This window comes from Melanostigma gelatinosum (assembly GCF_949748355.1).
Source record: "Melanostigma gelatinosum genome assembly, chromosome: 11".
NCBI lineage: Eukaryota > Metazoa > Chordata > Actinopteri > Perciformes > Zoarcidae > Melanostigma > Melanostigma gelatinosum.
In genome coordinates this window covers 1,052,003-1,073,384 of record NC_136644.1, presented here as the reverse complement: position 1 = coordinate 1,073,384, position 21,382 = coordinate 1,052,003, and the positions used below count along the sequence as shown (strand labels likewise).

Here is a 21,382-nt window from a genome sequence, read left to right as displayed (position 1 = left end):
TCTAATCTCAGTGTATGCCATATGTGTTCAGTCCCTGTTGTGCCGGACACATGGTCACAAACATGTTGTCATTGTTTTTTTGCTGCTGTGTATTAAATCCAAGTTGCACGAGAACAATAACAACAAGTAGATTAAAGGTACTGTGTAGAATAAAGTCTGGGTAGAACAGTGCTATCAAAAACATGTATTTAGGAAGAATCTACCGCATGAATTAATAGGTATGAACTGTAGAACATGTCGGATCCCTGAGCAAGTACGACACGTTGTACGACACGTTGTGTGATATGTTGTATGACGCGTTGTGTGATATGTTGTATGACGCGTTGTGTGACATGTTGTGTGACATGTTGTATGACGCGTTGTGTGACATGTTGTGTGCAGTGTATGAAATGCACACCCGCCCTGACAGACCCGGGTACGTCGTCTCACGGTGTGACCGCGTGTTCTTCTGTCACCGTCTCTGTGTAGGAGCTTCTGGCGGATCCTACCACTGCCACCCTGATCACGCATATGGAGAGGAGAGTGACAAGGTAAGCCACACGCCACACACCTTTCACAGACGCAGAAACATGACTCATGTATTGATGTATTTCAGAAGCACTGATTGAGATCATGTGACTGGATATTGGATTATATTTTCTCTCAGCTGATGCTGGGTGAAGGCCCGAGGCTTACACACAGGACCCGATGTGTGTGTGTGTGTGTGTGTGAGCACAATGTATATGCAGTTCATCATAATGTGAGTCTCGTGCTACCGCAGTGAACTCATAGTTGTCTAACAGTGTAGGAGGCCGAGCTGTAGCCAGTAAACATGACTGTAATGGTTCTGCTGCTGCTGCGGTCGAGGACTCTACTCTAGGAACCTCTGACTGACTCATTGTGATATGAAATGTCCACTGTCAGATAATATGATTTTAATAACCTTTTGTCCAACACCAAGTACATGAGAACTACTACTGATGCATTAAACACAGCTTTCCAATGAATTATACATCGTTAGAGTTATAAAGTCAAAGAGAAGTTATTTTAATGCCACTAATTCAGTTTCATCGATGTGTGCAGAATGTGGGTGATTGTAGTTGAAGCTTAAGCTCAGAGAAACACTTGATGATGTTCGGTGTGTTGCTCTTTCGGGCTGTCGTGTTTATGTACACACAACAGTAGTGCCTCCTTGAGAAACTCAAACGCAGCACAAATCTCAACTCTTGTGTTTCACAAAAGCTGAAGTATATTCATACTGTATTCATTGAAACCGTTACACACGTGTAGAGAGCCTGCTGAAGCACCAGCCCCGACAGGCGGAGACATGTAAAGACATGTAAAGTGAGCTCGTTTGTCGAAGCACATTTCTTGTGGGCAGTCGTGCTCACAGTGCTCCACGCTTCCCTTTCTCTCCTTTCGTTTGATTAACAGGACGCTGGAGCAGCTCCCCATGCTTTAAGTCATTCGCTGATGATCGGCTGTGGAAACTTGTTTCATCAGCTGATAACTCAACGATACTTCCATGCGTCATACATGCACTGTCCACACTAACGCACCGCGTTTCATTGAGGCTACGTGTCCTTTGTTAGAAGCTATCGACTTTAATCCATAAGGGAGGAAAATGTAGATGTTAATCTTTTCAGTCAACACTGCCTGTAAATGATGGCAGTATTATAGAAACTCATTCATGTGGTTCATATAAGCCTAATTTAAAGTGTACATGTGTACTTCAGTAAATTACAGTCATCGTCTCAAGCGAAGGCCTGTTTTTAAAAAGCCAGCAGACGAAGCAAAGAAACGAGGTGAAAGGAGGAGAAGAGGGGAGGCAGGATGCTGCGGAGGTGTTGCAGAAAGCTTGCAGGGAAGGGAGGAAGGGAGGGAGGGGAGGCCGAAAACAAGGAGGGGGTATTGCTAATGATTCAGCTCCAGCTGTGGGACTTGGTTGGAGTGAGGGGGAGAGGGAGAGAGAGAGAGGGAGGGAGGGAGGAACAGTGGCAGAGGAAACAAAATGGGCTTTGAAATCTTGTTGATGGAAAGAAAATAAGTGGGGGAGGGAGATGTGTTTGAGTGTTAGTGGAAGCATGTCTGCAAATATTAATGAATCTGTAAAAGCAAATGACCATATTTGCTCAGTGTGCGCATTCATGCACAATTTCTAGGCCATGAAAGCTTGAAAAAAAGAAAACTTGGGCTCAGTTGTCTACGGTGAGTGTTTTCATTCACTCTGTGGGCCTCTCTTTATTTTGGTTCTCAGCATTGACAGCGAAGCTACAACAGCTGCTGGCCTCAGTGTGTGTGTGTGTGTGCGTGTGTGTGCGTGCGTGCGCCCGCCCGAGTAGATGCATGAACGTCCCAAATGTGGACAGAACTAGAATGTGGTAGGGTGTGTCTGTACTTGTGCTTCAGGATATCTGCCCAGCCGTGTGTGTGTGTGTGTGTGTGTGTGTGTGTGTGTGTGTGTGGTCTCCACACTGAGCACAGCCGAATGTGCTGTAATATCAGCCATAGAGCGGTTCACAAGTGTGTGTGTGTGTGTTGAGAGTCGGCATGTTTTATTTTTCTCCATTGTTCTGGCTTTAGTGCAAACATGTTTGGACCAGAAGTGTGTATATAAGTTCACAACAAACACTCTATTCGAACATAAGGCCACGTTGAGGCACTTGCACTCTCTCTCGCTCTCTCTCTCTCGCCCCTTTGTCTGACACCGCTCTCCTCCCACTAACACAGGTAGACGGGCCCATCAAACTTTCATACTAATGGCCAATAGTCTGCATGTGTTAAGACAGAGTGTGTGTGTGCGTGTGCGTCCTGTCTAAGAACTTCTTGTCTTGGCCCCTCAGATTTTAGGCCGGGGTCTCAGGACAGGACGGGACCAGAAAGGACAGACAGAGGAAAAGGGGGGAGGGAGCAAGAGGAAGAGGGGTTCAGCTTATCTGATGGAAGGAAAGGGGGGAGGGAGGGGAGGAGGGAGGGTGTGAGGAGGGAATATGTCAGCCTGAGGATGCAGGAAGCTGGCTTAGATATGAAAATGGGCACAGTAGATGTCCATAGGGTGTTGGTGTTAGGCTGGTACAGAAATGTGGGGGGGTGGTGCTGTTGAGAGGAGTGGGGGTGGATTGCTGGTGCCCTCCAGCATGTATAGAAATGGGCATAGATATAGAGTGTGCCTTCTATCTCACTTTTGAGCCAATAAAAAGCGAGCACGGCTTTACTCAATGTACTTTTCTCTTTCATTGAACAAAAGCAAGAATCATTTAAATGTTGCTTTATGTGCAGAGGTCTTCTGATATGTAAGACAAAGTACCTCTTGTGTCTGATGTTAATTATGTAGCATTTGAGAGATCTTAAGTTCCAGTAAGAATACTTCCCCATGCATATTCCGTGATGACTCTACACATCCTGGCTCATTCCATCGCAAGTTCAAAAGCTGCGGTCAAAGACGGAACACCCTTACGTCCCGAGAGAAAGAGATGATGTATGCTCTGGTGGTATTCTGGACACATTCTCAGGCATGGTCATTTATGGTGAATTCGTGGTGCGTAACTCATACGACCCAAATATATTTTGTCCTTACGGTCTGGTGCGCCCTGAGGCTCCACCGAGCTTCTCCTCTCTTTCATCGGTCTCATTCTATCTCTCCTCTCAGCATTCCTGCCAGCCCTCTCCGATCACATGGTCCTCATTGTTGTGGTTTCTCACAAGCTGCTCAAGCGCAGGTCACATCCAGTGCTGTCGATGGAGCCGTTGGTGTACAGTGTGTTTTAACCCGACAGTCAACGTACATGTGGTTCAGGGTTGTTTGAGCGGCAGCATCCTGCTCTACAGCGCTTCACAAGGTATTCTTCTTTATAGGTTGTAGAACTCAAAACAGTGGCAGCGGCCCATGTGTGGATGTGAATTTGCACATGTCTGCAGGTTTCTGCAGCCTGCTCGCCAGCTGTTTCCTGTTAGCTATCACACTGCTCTCAAGGTTGCTGTGTGTGTGTGTGTGTGTGTGTGTGTGTGTGTGTGTGTGGTGTGTGTGTGCGTTAAAAGTCACAGCCGCTGAGTCATTTTTATCACACTTTAACAACGTGTCTCTCCCACGAAGAGGGGAGGTGGAAGCAGGATCAAGTAAGTAGAGAGGGGCGTTAATGGTAACTATGAGTGTGTGTGTGTGTGTGTGTGTGTGTGTGTGTGTGTGTCTCAGAGAACCTGTGTTCCTCAGAGCGTAGCTGTGGTCTGTTAGGGAGAGTGACTAAGAACTGATACATGAGCGTGTGTGTGTTCTTGCCTCGCCAGGTGAGAGTCACTGTTTGACTGTAAGTGAAGTGACTCACCGCTGAGCTGATGGGATTGAAGCAGCGTTCATGATGACTCCTGACTCAGTCGAAATCTCGATGACAACACGTTCAGCTATTTCGCGGCCTTTGTGTGTGTGACTGACGTGTGTTTGTTGAGGGTGTGTGTGTATGACTCGCACATGGGCTCGTGAGTACTTCTCTGGCATTTGCATTTCCTCACTCAAGAGGAAGTGACTTCGTACCCTCAGAGCGCTGGTGGTGTAATATTCTCTTTCACACACACTGCACACAAATGCATATAAGCACACGCACACTCTGGATCATACAGGAAATGCCCGGAGTCACAAAGGAACTTAGTGTCCATGCAGTAGTGTGTATTGGAGGACTGTTGAGCATCGTGAGATTGATTTGATTCGAGTGTTATGGGTTGCTGACCGCACCACTCATCCTCTCTTCCTCCATCTTCTACCCCCCCCTGCAGAGTGAGGAAAGCCCCAGTCCAAAGCGCCAGAGGCTGTCCAGTCAGTCCGTCTTGGAACAGCTGACCTCATCCGCCCCCCCACCATCCACCCCGTCTCCCCCCATCCGCCCCTGGGAGTCAGGACCCCCAAGTCGAAGACAACCTCACCCCCACACGCTCTACCATCAGGAGAGATGCCTCACTCCTGCTCGGCACAGGCGCAGGTGAGTTGTTTTCTTGATGTCTTGCAGCTGAGTTGGTCAACTGATGGTCCTAAATGTAAAACTGTCCCTCTGTCCTTACCTCCAGCCCGCCAGCGAGGCGCCAGCGCGGCCGTCTCGCCAGACCCACCCGTCACATGCCTCCCCACCACCACCCCTCCACCCAAGGCCCTGCACCTCGCCTGTCGCCATTAGAGCACCAGGATGAAAACTACCACCACAACCCCCATCCCTCCACACACCAGGCATACCCAACACACACACCCAGCGTCTATGCTCAGCCCCCGACAGCTGGAGGCGGAGGGGCCGGTTTGGAGGAGCCCCGAGCTTTCCACCCTCCCACCTTGTCGCCACGACTACTGCACCCAGCTGCCCACCATACTCACCTTCACCATCATCACCCGCAACAGCATCATGCAACGCAACAGCAGCAGGGAGCCATGGTCATGGACTTGCATGAACAGGTTAGTCTGCAAAGACTTTCAATTCACGGGCTAGATCACTTGGAGGTGTGTGTGTGTGTGGCTGCATATTAACTGGTGTGTGTTCTCCCCAGCTGCAGCAGGCCAGTGTACCAGTGTCCTACACAGTGACCCCAGTCCCTCCGCACAGCCTGGCAGCACCTTTGTGCAGCGGCCAGCACCTTCCCCCCACCTGTTCCTCACAGCATGTCCCCGCCTGCAGTGTGGTTTTCAGCACTGGACAACACTACCACCCGGTGAGAAGAACACAGCAGTGTGTGCGGGTTTGTTTGTTGATGAGAAAGTCCGCTTTGTGCTCTACAGTCTCTTATGAATCAACCAAACAAAAAGGAAAGTGGGTAAAATATAGGAAAGACCTGCAGAACACTTCCCCGTTTAAAGGGGCTCGATGGTCTTTCAGGTATTTGCTGCCACCTTGTGGCCGGACGTGGCACATTACAATCACGATGGTGAAAAACAAGCATCTGTAACTTTTCTCTCTCTTCTTCTCCTCTTCTCTAGATGCTACAGGCTTGTTCAATGCAGCATTTGCCGGTGCCCTATGCCTTTCCCTCGCTGCTGTCCAGTGACCCTCAGTTCCTGCTTCCCCACCCGCCCCACCTCTCCCACCACCCGCCCCACCTCCCCACACCCGCACAGTTCCTGCCTTTCCAGACGCAGCAGCCACGATCGGTACGTGAAGGAGTTAGGATTCATAGTTCAGCTTTTTATTTACACGAGCTCTCATCATTCTGTGCTAAAAATGGCAACACAAGGGCCGTGGTATGCATGAAGGAAGCCATTCGTGTTTCTGAAGTTGTGGTTAAATAATAGAGGGATGGTGTTAAAATAAGTGTTTCATGTTGAAACATGTGCTGTCCTGATTTAGCAAAACAAAAGCCTAGAAAGTTCCCTGTAACCGTCTTTGTCCCGTCACAACCCTCGTTATCCGTTTGTCATGATGGATGATGAAGCGCGTTTCTTCTCAGCCTTTACAGAGGATCGAAAATGAGGTTGATATTCTGGGAGAGCAGCTTTCAGTAGGTGGAGGCTTCAGCTACGCCCATCATCACCACCACCACCACCACCACCAGCCCCACTCCACCCTGCCGCCCTCCACACCGCTCCAGTTCCTCTCGCACCACGACCCTCTGTCGCACGAGTTCTTTACGGTGGTGAGTGACCACCGTGCATGACCGCGCTGTTTGATGATGGAGGAATGAATTCATCTTCTGTTCTGTGTCCCGTCCTTCACAGCCCTATCCCCACTTTATGCCGCGCCGATTCACAAGCCGGCGTTACCGCTCCCAGCAGGCGGTGCCCCCGTCACCCTACCACCCCAGCTTCCTGCCGTACTTCCTGTAAGTGATTTTAACTTTCTCAAGTTCATGTTGGAACGACACAGGTAGACTCGAGTGTGTCTCAGACACGTAACGAATGCAGTCCACTCAGTTTAGTTTGCCTTGTCTTCAACCACATACAGGTCTATGCTTCCCGTGGCCCCTAATGTGGCCCCAACCATCAATCTAGAGCTGGATGTGGACGACGGAGAGGTTGAGAACTATGAGGTAGGACGAACTGCTGCCACCAGTAATGACGGCCTTTAGTAAACCGGGACCGGAGAGAATCCGGTCCCGAACTGCTTTTAATACTTTTTCCGTTGTGAACTTGTAAACGTTGCGTTTCCGTGTGAACCCTTCAGGCCCTGCTGAACCTGGCAGAACGTCTCGGGGAGGCCAAGCCCCGCGGTCTGACGAAGGCCGATATAGAACAGCTCCCTTCATACCGCTTCAACTCCAACAACCATCAGTCTGAACAAACACTGTCAGTACATTCCTTCACACATCTGTGTGATGAAGTCTTCTTGTGGGTGGTCTCAGGTTGGAGGCGGTGTGATCTTGTACAACATGTTGTTTTCAACAGTAACCCTTCGCTTTGTCTTACAGGTGTGTGGTGTGCATGTGTGACTTCGAGTCTCGCCAGCTCCTCAGGGTCTTGCCCTGTAATCACGAGTTTCACGCCAAGTGTGTAGACAAGTGGCTGAAGGTGAGCAAAGACTCTGATAACTCAAATGTATGGTCTCACTCTGATAGACGTGTGTGTGTGTGTGTGTATATACATATGCTGTGGCGCTTGTATCTATTTGAACACACATCTCCGTACGTTGTCGTTCCTTCCAGGCGAACCGAACCTGTCCTATCTGTCGAGCCGACGCCTCTGAGGTCCAGCGGGATTCAGAGTGACTGACTCCCTCGACCCCTGACCCCTGACGCACCAACCAATCAGTGAACTTCTCTCCTTCTATCGGACGCTTCCTCTCACACGTTCTGTCTGCTGTGTGTCTTGTTCGGTGGATTTTGATTTATAGATTTTTTGAGGGGGTTTTGTCATCGAGACTCTTAAATAAATACAGCAGTTTATTGCATTATTCAAAATACTGCAGAGGAAAATATATTGCACTGTATATGATATGAAGTTCAAAAGAAGAAGCTGTGTCTGTCTGCACACTGCTTTGTTTATGTCTTCATCCCTTCTCCCTCCCACTCTGCCTCGGAAAGACATTCTGGTCATTTAAACAAACCTAAGCTGACACACACACACACACACACACACACACACACACTGAGCAAAGTGCGGCTGTTACTGTTTCATCCTTTCCTTTTGGTGATGTAAATCCTTGTGCATAAAGATTTGTGAACCTTGAAGTTCAGGACAAAGATTCCTTCTGGGGCTTTGTTCGTGTTTTTAGAATAAACCAAATTCAGCCTGAAACCAACAGCAGCAGCAGCAGCAGGCGGCAGCATTTGCTTCATGACTAATGAAATGCAAGTTGACCTAAAAATGCTTTCCGTGGGCTTCACGTGACACTTTCTGACTTTTGTTTGGTACAGATGTCTCCTACCGTGATGACGTTACCGAACAATGAGCCCACCTGATGTGTGCACACGGTCCATGAACTGAACAGATATCATCTTCACTGCGTATTTCAATAAAAACTGTGGCTTGTTACTGTTGACTGCGACACTGTGAAAGCGTTCCACAGCTCTCCCCCTGCTCTCCCCCCGCTCTCTGCACATCATGTGAGTTCAGTTAGATTAATACAAAACATTCACTCACGCTCAGTCACCATCTTTCTTACGGGAACGAAGCTTTTGAAGCCGTTTGTGTTCATCGTGTCGGCAGCGGAGCAGCTTTGTGTTCAGTGTTGACGGATATCAACGATTCCTCCGTCGCTGACTGGAACACGATGAGGAGGCTTTAAATGTCAGTTCATCTACTTCTTCTCCACACGGTGGATGTGACACTTCAGCACTTTAATGCGTAGAGTTAAGACCTACACACTCTTTCTTTATATGTTCTCAACAAGCCGCTCATCAGTTTTCACACTGTCCATCTGTGTATGAAGACAAATATTTGAATGCATTAAAAACATGCATGTTCTCCACATTGACTTCCAGTACCTGCAGTATCCCAATATGTTGATTATCGATCTTATTCTCACTCCACATCAGCTTCTCAATGACGCGGTGGTCTCTGTAGGCCATGTCGGCATGTGAAGCTGTAACTCTGAGGTGTTCACCTCATGCACAGAGCGTTCGAATGGAATCACAGCTGTTCATCACACTTGGTGTTCTAAGCCGGCAGCCTAACATGGGCCTAATGGAGACTCTTAGCCAGGCACCAGAGTTTTGTTTCCCAGAACACGCAAGAGGACGGTGAGTTAGTGGAGCAGCAGGAAGAGCTCCTTCAGTGTCCGTGTATAAACTGGTGTCATGTTCATGGGAACGGAGGGGAATTATATGTTATGTCGTCTTTGTTCTTTATTTGTGACCGTATGCATCCGTTGTGTGTCTTGGGATTGTTTTACGTTGGACCAATAGCAATTACCTCACTCCCACTATTTATGTCTCTTCAGAAGACGCACCGTATGATTCGTGCTGATCAGCTCATTCTGCTCCTCTGTTCCATGCCAGCTGTCGGGTTGTTTGAATACTTTTCCTTTAAACGATGAAACTCTATCATTGAAATGGTGTCACAGTACTTTCATGATGTATTATATCTGTAACCAAAATCATTTCAAGGCCTGTTGTGACGATAATGACATTTTTAACCAACATTTGTACATTTTGTATGAGAGTAATTACTAGTAATACTTTATTAAGTAGTGCAATGGTTTTTTTAATCCCTTCCTCCATCTTTTGGATTTCAAAAGCAGGTTCAATAATAAATGCATAACGTCCTCTTCTAACACGCTGTTCTGCAGTTATTCTGTCCTCACCTTACAGTATAACTGCTAGAAGCTAATGATTTTAAAATGTTACATTTCTAAATTAAAACTCCTGAAAATTGCTAGAAGACAAACACACAAGAGATGGCCTTACAATATTCATCTTTTATTAAAGCCAATGCAGGAACTGAAACATTGAGTAAGTGACTGTTTTAAAGTTTTATTTTAGTATTGAAAGTGTTTCTGGGGATCTGTTGCCGTTTCTTCTGTATTGTGCGACTGCGTGTCAGGTATGTGAAGGGGAGCAGTGGATTTCTGCTCTTTCCTAGAGTCTACTCCTCATGACGGTTTCTTTCACACATCACATCATCACTGTGACATCATCACTGTCCGCCTCAAGCCCTCACAGAGGCCGAGGCCTCCTCATCCTGGACCTCCAGCTCGGGTTGAACCTCCAGAAGATGGAGTGACTGTTTGCTGCGGCGCTGTCTGCCCTGCACACGACTCCTAGATTAGTGCTCATGAACCCACTGAGACTTCCCTTCAGAATCATGGTGTTACTTCAGAAAACATCATCAGGGCCGAGCGGTTGCTTCTGGTTTGCGCTCGAAATAAATGAAAGGCATTAAAAACATGGAGGTTTTATCAGGCAGTGTGAAAAGGTGCTATTGAGTTGCATTATGGGAAATGAAGGATGGAAGTTTCTGCCGCTTTAGGAATGTAGAGTCAGGATGACGGCATCTGCTTCCGTTTTGTTCATTTAAAACAATGACCCGGTCCCACAATCTTTAGAAAATGTGATACGAAACAGCTTTTGTTGACTCATGTTCTGTTTAATATAGTTATAATATCTGAACTCTGGATCTCTGTACTAGAAGGATTTCATGAATTGGAAGGGAGGTTGTTTGTTGCAAGCTCAGCAATCTGTCCAACATGCACACTCGGCAGCCCTTATCTGGATAAATAAAGATTAAAAACCAACAAGCATAGAGCTCTACCAGAAACGCCTTGATATACGTCGACCCCACGAAGCACAGTGTGCCCCACGATGAACATATAAATGTGTCCGGCATCATCTCTGCACTTATGTAGCAGCCTGAAGCTGCCTGAGAGAGAGGAAGGGAGTGATGGAGAAGCAGAGTTGGAGAGGGAGGGTGTTGTGGAGGTGAGCTGTGGGGCCCTCGTGCCACTAAAGCAGACACTAAGCTCCACTCTGGTGGATTGAAATATCCACTGGGCCGTGTGACGGAGTAATGTGTTGGTTGTTTGGCCTGGTCTGTGAGAGATGTGAGAGTTTTAGGTGGTTTAGTGAATGCATGGCCATAGGGGGGGGGGGGGGGGGGGGCGGCGTGTGTGGAAATGGGAGTTTAAAAAAGTGTCTTCTGATTTCGATTCAATTATGAAAATGGGTTTCATTCTTTTTGACAGAATGAGATCCATAAGGTTATTTCCTCACATATCCTGCTTGTGCATTGTGTGTTTTAAAGGAACCTCTCAGTCCCGCTGGCTGAGAAGAATCCATGCGACTGCATCTGCAATGAGTTATGAGCAACAAGCATGAACATCTGAAGCGGCGCTGCCTCTTCATGTCTTCTCCTCTTTGTTGCTTTCACACTCGATCCTTTCTCTTCACGGTGACTTCTGCAGCCGAGCTGCCTGCGACGTGACTCTCCTCAGTGAGACTGCAGGTCATTACCTGGTGCACCTGGTCAACTGTTAACGATACTTTTATAAAGGCAAGCCCACATGCACCATCACTGCCTTTGATGGATGATGATGTGGAGAGTATGAACTGGAGACATTGGCTCCTATAGAGGAGTGTCCTTTAACAGAATAAGTTTCAGAGTAAAGTATCCCTCAATAAAAAAAGAATAATTAGATGCACAAAGCCTGTTGGTGCATAATTAATAAAGAAATATGTGGGTACTGCAATTGCCGCTACTCCCATTCTTGTATTTATTGTGATTTTTAAAGCCTCTGCACAAAAACGTGTTTTGCTTTTTGTCATGTTTTACCTTCACTGTGTAGAATGATGTGTTTCTCACATACATCTAAAGGGGAATGGTTCTCTTTTATTCCCTTAACTCCCAGTTGAAGACATGCATATGAACAGGAGTAGGAGTTTACAAAGTGTGATGTGGAAACTTGAAATCTCCATTACACACTAACACTTCTCAGTGAAGGAGACAGCAGTCTTGAAATGAACATCATTTTTCATAGATTATGGATTTCCAGTGAGGGAGAAGATGGAGATGTCATTTTAGCACATTTGAACATTATGTCGTGCTCACTGCATGTTGCAGGATCAGATGTGGGGTGCCGCTCAGTGGAGGGGGTCTTATGATCACGGCTCATGGTGGTCCCTGTCTCCCCCTGTCTGTGAGCAAGACAAGTTGCTCCCTGCTGTACAGCAGCCCGCTGTCCCCACATGCTTAGGATTGGTTCTATACAGAGCTAAGATTTAATGTAGATGTGACAATTCAAATAAAGTTGAATGTAACGTTTCATTGAATTGATTAGTCCACAGAAACAAATCATACAACAATTACATGTAAGAATGTCAATTAAAAAGTAAGTATTATTACACGCATATGCACTTAATGCATTGACTTAAAAAAAACAAATGTAAAAACATATGTATATACACAACACAATACAATATATTTTCTGTATGTATACATAACATATTAAAGCAGCTTAACATAGATTGCTTCTTATAATGCTCATATTTAGATCAGACGGTGTAGCTGCACGTGCTCGGTCATGCTGTGTCTCTTATTGTCTTCTGGGTATTGTTCTAGTTTGTCTTCACGCGCTGTGAAAGTGAAAGTGACATCACAGCTGCTCTGGCAGGACGGAGGCCAGCAGACCGGCCGCTCGACCGTTCAATGCATGACGGGAATCTGTTTCACTCTCACGCAACTCACGAAGCACACTAACTCCCCCCCCCCCACCCCCCGCGCGCGCGCGCACACACACACACACACACACACACACACACACACACACACACACACACACACACACACACACACACACACACACACACACACACACACACACACACACACACACACACACACACATCCGGCTTCTCCTCCGGACAACACGGACTTTCACAGTAATTCGTCGCTGGCCTCCGACATACACCGCAAGTCGTTACCGGAGGTTAACACGCGCACAACGAGCGTCTTGTCGGTGCGTCCTGCACTTTCTGCAACTGCGGCAATTTCTCTCGCACTAGAACTTGTCCGCGCTTCACCGGAGGAGAGCGAACCTCACGCGCGTGAGCGCTGCTGGTTTGATCCACAGATGAAGAATTCAGAGATTTTTTTGGAGCGGCATGAACACAACACGCGGACACTTCTTTGGATTTGTGGATTTGGATCGTGGCTGGTTTGTGCGCAATGGTCAGCCCAGCTCCTCTCGTGGTCGGCTATGAAATAAGAGACCAACATGTAATCTTTGGCAAAGAAACATTTGAAACAAATGTCCTGTTTAGTATATTTCACAAGTTACTGTCATTATCGGGCTGCTGAACATTCAGCAAAAGACGAGCAACGAGGTGTGCGTGAACCAGCGCAGACTCCAGATTCTTCTTCTTCTTCTTCTTCTTCTTCTTCTTCTTCTTCTTCTTCTTCTTCTTCTTCTTCTTCTGTTTGGAGGACAATACAACAAAGTAGCAAGTGTGTTGAAGGAATCAGAAAGGAGATGACTGCCAACACTGTCCTGCTGCTCTTCTTTCTCTCGCACACAGGTATGTTCTTCTGCTCTTCTATATTCCTTCACTCTCAAAGTTTGGACGCGTATCTAAGTGCGCTGACGCAGTAAAACTGTTGTTTTGATGAAAGTCTCGAGACGTTCAGCATCGTGTTCAGCATCTCTACATCCACTAAAACAATAAGACGCTGTTCATGTGCACAACGTCACCATCAGGAAAACGTCTCTGAAAATGAATGTACAAATGAATATGTTGTCTTAATAATGTGACTCCTCATGTAAAGCAGAACATATGTGTTTGATGGAGTTATTTCATACCCACATTCATTTATTGAATTACAAGAAAACATGCTTTGTCGTGATGTATATTGTAATCACGATGAGAGAGCTTATGCATTGTTATAACTCAACAGGCAGTGCAATTGTCTTTCATTCTTTCCTTTTAATTATTGGTTTGACGGTTTTTATCGCGCTATGATGAAACGCGTTCCCACATGCAGCAGCACCATCGTGGTAGTGAACCACTCAATCACTTTCCTTCATTGAAACGGAATGTTGTTTGAAGAACAGAAATGCTTTGAGAGCAAAACCCAGCATGTGCAGTTTGTGTATTTTATAAATGTTTAGTTCTTGTTGCCTTGACCAGCATTGAGGAAATGACCTCACACTTCCTGCCCAGCTCAGACCTGAAGGAGCTCTCTGTCAGGAGGACAGGAGGAGACGATGCTCGACCTCTTTCACAATGGATTTGAGTTTTTAAAGCAGCAACATTCAACGTTAGCCGCAGAGACGGGCTTTTAAAAAGTGTGCGTCGTGATCATACTTTTAAAACACTTGTGAGTAACAGCAGATGGGCTCTTTGAATCATTTACAGAAGGCTGTCTTTTACCTACTGCCAAGAAAGCAGCGTCTCCCTTCTGTTGGGCACCGCTGTCCTAAAGAAGAGCTCCCTTCACTGAGCTGACCTTGATTCAGGGTTTCTTCTGAAGAGTTCTGCTGCATAAAGGCATGACGTGGCATTAGCTTGTAGCTCTGCTTTAGCTCTAGTTTGTAGGCGAGACTTATCTTTCAACAGGACAACATGGTTAAGACAGAAAAAACAAATCAGAGCCATCAACAGTCATATCTGCTCCACAAGAACAAGTGTAATCTGACCCGGATCAGGTCTGCCAGGCAGCACAGTCAGCCATTTCTCTGTAACATCCATTAAGGAAAGAGACCCTGAACCATAGCTTTGAATTATTGAAATGATGTGACACACCAAGAAGGCAGCTGGTGCTTTGCTGCGTCTGCGTTGTGAGCGTTGGGAGACGAGGCCGTGGACTGTGAGATGTCTGGCACCGTTCCTCATGACGCCATCTGAGTTTCAACTGACGCTGTCACAAAACAGAGAGACGAAAGGAACGCACCCGTCCAGTCGTACAATAAACGACTCCATCAATGTTACAGTCGTGTTTCCATGAGCACCACCGCCTCGTGTTGCGTAGATCTTTATTGGGCTGGCGCTTACATTTGCTTTGCTTTTTATTTATTTTGTCCTTCGGTCAATTTCTTTGCCTTCCTTGTTGCTGATCCTGCCACAATGATCATCCATAACCACAAAGCATCATGTCAAAAATAAAACGGTTCTCTTGCCTTTAACTCTCTTTACCTGGAAACATGAACAAGGACTCTTCTGGTCAATGGTTTTGTGGGATTTCTTGAGGACCCGGAGCAGGCAGCAGCCATTAAAGTAACTACATTTAAATAATCATCGTCTTCTCAATGATGGTCTCGTCTGCTAACAGGTCATATCGAGGCGTCAGTATGAAACTGAAACTGTTTCATAACCAGTTTAAAACTCGTTAACCGCACATGTTCATACTGTAAATACATTGATGACTGAAGAGAGCATCTAAATGTGATGAACTTCTCCAACTGTTAGCTTAGCCTTCAGCTTCACTCTCACATCTCAGGCACAAATAAACTGTTTCGGGTTTTACTTGATGGAAAACGCTCTCTGCACTCTTGTCACTTTGTTTGTTTGACGATGGAGACGTAATGTCTGGATGAAGCGAGGACAGCGGGTCAAAAGCATTTTGCTTCTGATTTATTCATACGATCACTTTTATGTAACCAATGATTCAGGGCTGAGGAAACACAAAGCTTCAGGATCCTCTCAGTGATGGATGCCTGGCTGCAGTTTGGTTTGTTATTTTGCTCTAAACCCTGCAGTACAGCGTGAGACTGCAACACGCAACCACACGCAACCACACGCACGCACGCTCTAAAGAGAACACGTGATTCCGCCCTTTGGTGGATTTACTTCATTTACACCCAACTTGTTTATTGTTCATCAGTCATGGTGTCACTGGACTGAAAACATGCTGTGATGAATATCACGCTTGGAACCCGAAACATAATGCGGTGACGTCTTTGTATTCAGTGAGTCGATGAGCGAGACACACGATAAAGTCCAGTGCAGGTACATGCAGCGTACCTGTGTTGTTAAGCTTTGCGATGGTTCCAGCTCTTCCTCAATGAAATCTTTTCCTCTCCGTGTTCTGAGCGGTCTGCAGGCAGCAGCGCAGAGAACGCAGAGGAGCGGCTGGTGAACTATCTGCTGGGTCCAGAGCGCTACAACAAGCTGATCAGACCAGCTGTCAACAAGAGCCAACAGGTCACCATCTCCATCCAGGTGTCTCTGTCGCAGCTCATCAGTGTCGTAAGCATCCTTCCATACACGCAAACACAGCATTCGGTTCAATCGACGCTTCAGCCTCCGGTCACCGTCACATCCCACCTGATGCCTTGTGTTGCATTCTATCACACATATTACGTCTGAAATGAATGTAAATACGACAATCTGTAATGTTTAATCAGGGAATACATCTCTGCAGTAAATATACATTTGTGAGATTTTGTGGATGTTTTCAACGGGATATTTTGTGATGTTGTTGCGTCCTCTCCATGAAGCTGTGCTTTGACCTTTAGCCTTTAGCGTGTTGTGCTAAGTCCACTGCCAGCAGGCAGCATGATAATAATTCAACCGTTTATATTGTAAAGGGATTTTTATGGAAATGTTTATCGAATGACACGCTGACGATTGTTTTCTTGTAGAATGAGAGAGAACAGATAATGACGACCAACCTGTGGCTGTTTCAGGTACGATTTCATCGTCCTAACTGTCCAAAGCACACGCTGTGTTCAACACACACTATTCTGGTGTGTGTGTCAGTGAGGGAGTTCATGAACGCTCTCTCTGCAGGAGTGGAACGACTACAGGCTTCGATGGGACCCAGAGAAGTACGAAGGCATCAAGAAACTACGAATACCATCCAAACACATCTGGCTTCCTGATATCGTGCTCTACAACAAGTACGTGTAGCGCGTCAGCCCACCAGAGAGAGCAATGTGTACGTGTTTGATTCAGATCAGTGAGTGTAATGAAAGAATGCAACGACATTCACAGCATGTGTGTGTGTGTGTGTGTGTGTGTGTGTGTGTGTGTGCGTGTGTGTGTGTGTGTGTGTGTGTGTGTGTGTGTGTGTGTGTGTGTGTGTGTGGAGTCATTGCATGGATTACTGTGTGCTGTTGATGGAGTTAAGAGGTTTTCCAACAACATCAGGGCTTTACAAGCACAACAAGCACGTTACTCGACGGGGATTTTGGGTTCGTCTGATTGTTATCATTGCAACGAAGGGAAACAGGTCTACCGTGCGGCCTTAAGACTTCCAACATGTCTTATTTATGTGTTGATTGTAATCACAGACTTTGAATCCACTTTCTGATGGTACCTCTCACCCACAACCTCTCACAGTGCTGATGGCGTGTACGAGGTTTCCTTCTATTGCAATGCTGTGGTGTCCAACACAGGAGACATCTTCTGGCTTCCCCCGGCCATCTACAAGTCGGCCTGCGCCATCGAGGTGCAGAACTTTCCCTTCGACCAGCAGAACTGCACTCTCAAGTTCCGCTCCTGGACCTACGACCACACGGAAGTCGATCTGATGCTCACAAGCGACTTTGCCAGCCGCGATGACTTCACGCCGAGCGGAGAGTGGGACATCGTCTCGCTTCCCGCGCGCAAAAACGAGGACCCCGATGACATCACCTACCTGGACATCACCTATGACTTTGTGATCAAGAGGAAGCCGCTGTTCTACACCATTAACCTGATCATCCCCTGTGTGCTGATCACATCGCTGGCTATCCTGGTGTTCTACCTGCCGTCAGATTGCGGGGAGAAGATGACACTGACCATCTCCGTGCTGCTGGCGCTCACTGTCTTCCTGCTGCTGATATCAAAGATCGTGCCACCCACCTCTCTGGCAGTGCCACTCATAGGTCAGTGATATTCAGCAGATCTCTGCTCAGTTCTGATCAAAGTTAAATGAAGAAATAACACAGAAGTAACTTCTTTGATATCTTGTTCAAAGACAGAAACATATCCTTCAGTCAGATTTTGCCTAAATAATCAGATTGTGAGTACTTTTCCCATGAAAGACGAGTTTCACATTGTGGGTAATAAACTCACTTTCCTGCAGATGAAAAGTGCTGTTCGTCTGCTATCATTAATGAAGCCACAACATCTCATTTATTTAATCTGTAGAACAGCCAAAGTGTAAAAGGTTGTAATGTTTACGGGAGATTTTGTTTTTGCTCGGGTGCAGTAACGTCATGATTTGTTTTTATCATAAATCCTAATTTTCTGATTGATTTTGCTATTGATGTTATTTGCTGTTAAATCTCACATCACAAAGGTCAGGGGGCATCACCCCGTCCCTTCCCTGCAGGCTGTTAATGTGAAACATGTGCAGCAGCTCCTCTGTTGTTGACCACAGCAGCAGCAGCGTGTAGCCTTTGGAATTGCTCAGTGAATGAAAACTGTATTTCTGTTCAAATTGGAACCTCAGAGCAGCAGATTGGTGAGTGTGACATGTTGTTGTACTGATGGAAGCAGTGATGTGGAATGTGCAGCCTGAAGAAGGTGAGCCACACGGGACCTTTATTCTGACTTATTCAATGACAGAGTAACACGTGATTTTGTTTTCTCTCAAAGGTAAATACCTGATGTTCACCATGGTGTTGGTCACTTTCTCCATTGTGACCAGTGTCTGTGTCCTCAACGTGCATCACCGCTCCCCATCCACCCACCACATGCCCGAGTGGGTCAAGCGCTTCTTCTTAGTCCGCCTCCCCACCTTCCTCTTCATGAGGCGTCCGGGATCTTCCAACGTCCGCGATAAACTCCGCAAGAAGTATGCAAACCGGAGTACCGCCGAGAAAAACACCTCCCAGAGCGGCACAGACAAGAGGCAGTATTCAAACGTCAGACTCGGCGGGATCCGAACAGATGCCGACTCTTTCTACGTGAACGAGGACTTGGCACACAAGTTTTGCTGGAAGGTGGACGACGTCCCAGATGGGGGTGGTGGGTTTTCAGACTTCCAGAGGCCTTCGGCTGTTCAGTGGGATGCAGATGTGGAGGAGGCGGTGGATGGAGTAAGATACATCGCTGAACACATGAAGACAGAAGATGACGATGAAGGGGTGAGGAGATAAGGCCGTGCTGAAAAGAACACACAAGTGCTGATGAGCAGGAAGAGATAGGATCAGAGGATGAAAGAAAAGGAAGACAGAATACATTATTGGAAAGAATGAGGGAAGACAAGACCTATAAAAGCAGATTATGGAGATGTGTGATGACAAAGAATAAGGGCGGAATAAAGAGATCAGGGCCAGATAAGACACAGAACATACAGTATTCCAACCTGTCAACCTCAGAAACCCATGCACACACTCTCATACCAACACAGGCTGACGGACTGACCCCAACCCCAGATGTGTGGCTCTGGGCTCTAACATCCCACCAAACTCTCACACTGAACATCCGTTGTAATTGTTCTTCATCGAGCAGCCTGATGGTGCTTCACAGACAGCTTCTCATCACTCACATGAAGCTGAAAGAGTTCGCTCCTTGAGTTTGTTAGAAGCGCTGTCAACCTTCAGAGACCTCTCACACCTTTATGTTCTTCTGGAGTTTAAACATGGTGTTTCCCTGAAGGTCTGCTCCTACAAACTCACTTTGTCGTCATGATTCGATCCGTGTTAACGATCTGTAACTCGTTGGTTTGGTTCCAGATCATAGAAGACTGGAAGTACGTGGCCATGGTGATAGACCGTCTGTTCCTGTGGATCTTCATCCTGGTGTGTCTGGTGGGAACTCTGGGGCTCTTCATGCAGCCGCTGTTCCAAAGCTATAACACAGCCACAGCTGATGACCCGGAGTGAGTCACATCCACACTCTGAAACATACAACGAAGCACATTAACACCTCTCTTACCTCGGCAAAAACAAGTCATTTAAACCTCTGAAATATGAAATAAACTTGCTGTTTTCTGTATACCAGATCAATGCCAATGTACATTTGCACTGTATTTGAGCTTAACTGGTAACACACGACGTCACTTTGCAGTCGCCACAATTAAAGCTTTCCAAGTAAGAGAAAGTGTTCTCTTTGTAAACGGCGTTAGAGTTCATTAAGCTCCAGAGTGGACGAGATGATTTCAACCTGGACTGTTGTCTGACTGTTGTCTGATTGTTGTTGTTTGACTGTTGTTGTCTGACTGTTGTCTGAGTATTGTTGTCTGACTGTTGTCTGAGTATTGTTGTCTGACTGTTGTTGTCTGATTGTTGTTGTCTGACTGTTGTTGTCTGACTGTTGTCTGAGTATTGTTGTCTGACTGTTGTTGTCTGATTGTTGTTGTCTGACTGTTGGTTGTCTGACTGTTGTTGTCTGATTGTTGTTGTCTGACTGTTGATGTCTGACTGTTGTTGTCTGATTGTTGTTGTCTGATTGTTGTTGTCTGATTGTTGTTGTCTCACTGTTGTTGTCTGATTGTTGTTGTCTGACTGTTGTTGTCTGATTGTTGTCTGACTGTTGTTGTCTGACTGTTGTTGTCTAATTGTTGTTGTCTGAATGTTGTTGTCTGATTGTTGTTGTCTGACTGTTGTTGTCTGACTGTTGTTGTCTGATTGTTGTTGTCTGACTGTTGTTGTCTGATTGGTGTCTGACTGTTGTTGTCTGATTGTTGTTGTCTGACTGTTGTTGTCTGATTGTTGTCTGACTGTTGTTGTCTGACTGTTGTTGTCTGATTGTTGTTGTCTGACTGTTGTTGTCTGACTGTTGTTGTCTGATTGTTGTTGTCTGACTGTTGTTGTCTGATTGTTGTTGTCTGACTGTTGTTGTCTGACTGTTGTTGTCTGATTGTTGTTGTCTGACTGTTGTTGTCTGATTGTTGTTGTCTGATTGTTGTTGTCTGATTGTTGTTGTCTGAATGTTGTTGTCTGACTGTTGTTGTCTGATTGTTGGGCCCTCGGTTGAGATACAGTACGGTAGAATCAAGTATCCTGTTATTTATGAACAATTAGCTGCCTAAATAAGAGGAAAATTGTTGATAATTGCTTTGACATCTTTCAGTTTGTTTCTCGTTCTAACAATTGAAGGAATTTATGAACCAGAATCAATAAGCTAAAATCAATATGACAAATCAGAAGAGATGAATGTCTCCATTATAGCCAAACCTGTGGTCGTTCTTTGTGGTCATATCCTGGGTGCTGTGAGATACATGCACCACAGCATTCATGGAGCAGGTGCTCATTGCATGTCTTCTAATCTATTTCCATTCACTGTTCTGTGTTTTTCTTTTCATAGGTACGGAGATTTCTAAGATTTGTGTGACATGAGATAGAAAACCACCAAATAACCGTCTCCCATAGAAACTATCAGTGAGAAGCTGCACCAGGTCAGATACGTACCTGATGCGTGCAGCTGTGTTTGTAAATATAATACCTCTGTTCTCCTCTGCAGCACCGTTGTGTGAAAAATACGACATCATACGAATTATTGGCACATACAATGGACCACATTTCCTCCTGCCTCAAAGCAAGCTTTAGTGTAACAACAATGTGTCCTATCCACCTTTTCTCTTCATTAAATATGAATCCGTCGCCTCTCTCGCTCTGTCCTTCTTCATGTTCTGCTT

General features: G+C 46.2%; 2 protein-coding genes across 2 annotated transcripts; both read left to right on the top strand.

The window, feature by feature from the left end:
* Window positions 1-220: 220 nt before the first annotated feature.
* Window positions 221-9,656, top strand: LOC306784536 (E3 ubiquitin-protein ligase RNF38-like; the record flags this gene model as incomplete). The annotated part of the gene is made up of 13 exons (XM_079278570.1): window positions 221-253; window positions 382-415; window positions 469-530; window positions 4,747-4,949; window positions 5,035-5,410; window positions 5,503-5,664; window positions 5,930-6,100; window positions 6,397-6,582; window positions 6,665-6,768; window positions 6,891-6,975; window positions 7,110-7,231; window positions 7,354-7,453; window positions 7,588-9,656. The coding sequence occupies 13 exons, from the start codon at window positions 221-223 to the stop codon at window positions 7,648-7,650; spliced, it is 1,701 nt and encodes a 566-aa protein (XP_079134696.1). The 3' UTR covers window positions 7,651-9,656.
* A 3,690-nt stretch (window positions 9,657-13,346) lies between these two features.
* LOC306784305 (neuronal acetylcholine receptor subunit beta-2-like) lies at window positions 13,347-21,167 on the top strand (the record flags this gene model as incomplete). The annotated part of the gene is made up of 8 exons (XM_079278213.1): window positions 13,347-13,392; window positions 15,914-16,059; window positions 16,455-16,499; window positions 16,603-16,712; window positions 17,155-17,681; window positions 18,397-18,887; window positions 19,479-19,624; window positions 21,052-21,167. 8 exons carry the CDS (start codon window positions 13,347-13,349, stop codon window positions 21,065-21,067), a joined length of 1,527 nt encoding a protein of 508 aa, XP_079134339.1. The 3' UTR covers window positions 21,068-21,167.
* Between the last annotated feature and the right edge of the window lie 215 nt (window positions 21,168-21,382).